The sequence below is a fragment of the Empidonax traillii genome, unplaced genomic scaffold, assembly GCF_003031625.1.
Source record: "Empidonax traillii isolate 1590-97213 ecotype Southwest subspecies unplaced genomic scaffold, ASM303162v1 scaffold526:size440949, whole genome shotgun sequence".
Classification (NCBI taxonomy): domain Eukaryota; kingdom Metazoa; phylum Chordata; class Aves; order Passeriformes; family Tyrannidae; genus Empidonax; species Empidonax traillii.
Genome location: NW_020955719.1, coordinates 435,313 through 437,444, shown reverse-complemented (window position 1 = coordinate 437,444; position 2,132 = coordinate 435,313). Strand labels below are relative to the sequence as shown.

The following is a 2,132-nucleotide window of genomic DNA, read 5'->3' as shown; positions in this document are numbered from 1 at the left end:
GGGGTGTGGGGCAGAATCAGGGAGGAAAACCCTCTTTGGAAATTGTTAATAAGGTGAGGAAACTCCCCTCACATCGCAATGGGTGGTTAGATGTGTCGATTTAAAACCATCTCCTAGCTGTTCCTTATGACTTAGTTTACATGCATATTCCTAGGATCAGAATCTGATTTTATTGACACTTCAAAGTCTTCCCTATCCATGCTTGTCTGCATTGCTGGATATGATTAACATGGGAATGCTTCCTCCAGGTAGCTTGTTTGTTGGTAATGGTCCCTAGTGCCTAGAGAAAAGGTGTGGATGAGACACTCTGTACCTGGGCTAAAGAATGCCAGGCAAACTTACAGAAATGTGAACTAGTCTTTTACTTGAGGAAAAACCTGTAACATCATCTCTGCCAAGTGGGCAAAGCTGGCCCTGGATAAAGAATTGATATGAAGGCAATATTAAGATTTGAACACAAGTCATAGTTCACCAATAGCAGCAAAATTGATGAAGATACTGTGCTCTGATCCCATGAGTTGCCTTAGGTTGAAGCAGCTACAAAATTGATGATAGCTGGTGTCCTACCCTTAGTCCAGATCATTTCAAACAGTTTATGTTTGAGATCACCAAGTCAGCAAAAGAGACTGGCCTTTCACCACAAAGTCTGGCTCTGCTCTTTGGATGTAGACTCTGAGATGGAAGAAAATAAAATTTCACAATTTTTCATTTTTGCTCTCCAGATAGAATTGGGCAAACTTAAGAAATGTGGTTATAGGGACTTGCTGAATCAGCGTAACTCCTGTTGAACACAAAACAGTGTTTGTTTTTCTGACAGAAAAGTTGACTTACCTTTTCAACTGCAGCTGCTTTCACATAACCTGCAAAAGCAAACTTCCCTTAAGGTATATGAACTTCTAGCACCTAGAAATGTCTTCCTCCTCTGGATCATTTATAAAACTACATAAAGCTTAAAAATATTTTACAGTGTATTTGAAAATACTTTCTGCTCCTTTCAAGAGAGTGACATCTTGGCTACTGGATCTGTACTTACTAGTTTTTTTTACCCATCTGTTTCAGCAACCAGCCCATCCCTACCTCCTGCTCCACCAGCTGTTGCTTCACCCCCAGCACCCCCCAAGACCTCTGCAGGTACAACTGACCCCGAAGAAGCAACGAGGCTGCTGACTGAGAAGAGGCGCCTTGCCCGTGAGCAGCGGGAAAGGGAGGAGCAAGAAAGGAGAGAGAGAGAAGAGCTTGAAAGGTAATTGTAGACCTCTCCAGTGGAGAAGGTACATTTTTAGCAGCTTCCTGTATATATTCTGCTGTTGTATTGTTTCCTCAGAGATTAACAAAGCTGTACTTGTTTGTTCCAGCTAGAGAACTCTGTACAGCTGTTTTCAACTTCGTGATTTGCATAATGTCTCTTACTTTAAATTGTAAGATCTTTGCCACAGGTAGCGTTTTAGGTGTCTAACCATTGTGACTTAAACCTCTCTGTTTTCTCATTTAAAGACACCCCCACAACAATTTTGGAGGGCAGCAAATGAGTAGCCCATTTGGATACTTACAGCTGTGGCTACAGCACAAGTTGAGTGCTTTTTTAGAGGAATCCATACGTCTGGAATTTGTTGAACTTCTTGAACAGCTTTGCTAATAGGAACAAGGCTGAGCCAGTTAAAATAGGCTGGCTTTCCAATAGGCTAACAATATTGACCCTCTCAAAAAGAGTTTTAAAGAAAAAAGCTGCTGTGGCATAAGAGTAGTAAGACTGACAGATCAAAAATAAAACTTAAAGAATAATCAGTTTTCACAGTGAAAGGAGTTTCCAGTGTCTGTGCTGTGCCTTCATAAATGAATTTGAAAGGACTTGAGGCCAGTGAGATAATGCTGTTGTGAGTGAATATTGTGAATCTTCTGTGAGATAAGGCAGTTATGAAGAGGTTCTGAAATACCTTATATCACTGAGATACAAAATGGAAGCTGAATTGCTGTACTGCTAAGAATAAAGGAATACGTATAGGAAATAATCCTAACTTAACTCCTGTGTTGGTGGACTCTGGGCAAATTATTTCTGAGGGAAGAGATCTTGTTTGGAGTTTAATGTATGAAAATATCAGGTGAGTCATGGTCAATAAAGTAAATGAACTAAA

General features: G+C 40.4%; 1 protein-coding gene across 1 annotated transcript in view; it reads left to right on the top strand.

The window, feature by feature from the left end:
* Positions 1-2,132, top strand: part of LOC114064199 (ensconsin-like) — a gene marked incomplete at its 5' end in the record, with an annotated part of 20,497 nt that overhangs the window by 3,493 nt on the left and 14,872 nt on the right. Inside the window, one exon of the mRNA XM_027897021.1 lies at positions 1,060-1,243. Within this exon, the coding sequence (XP_027752822.1) occupies positions 1,060-1,243 (184 nt within the window). The remainder of the gene's footprint in view (positions 1-1,059; positions 1,244-2,132) is intronic.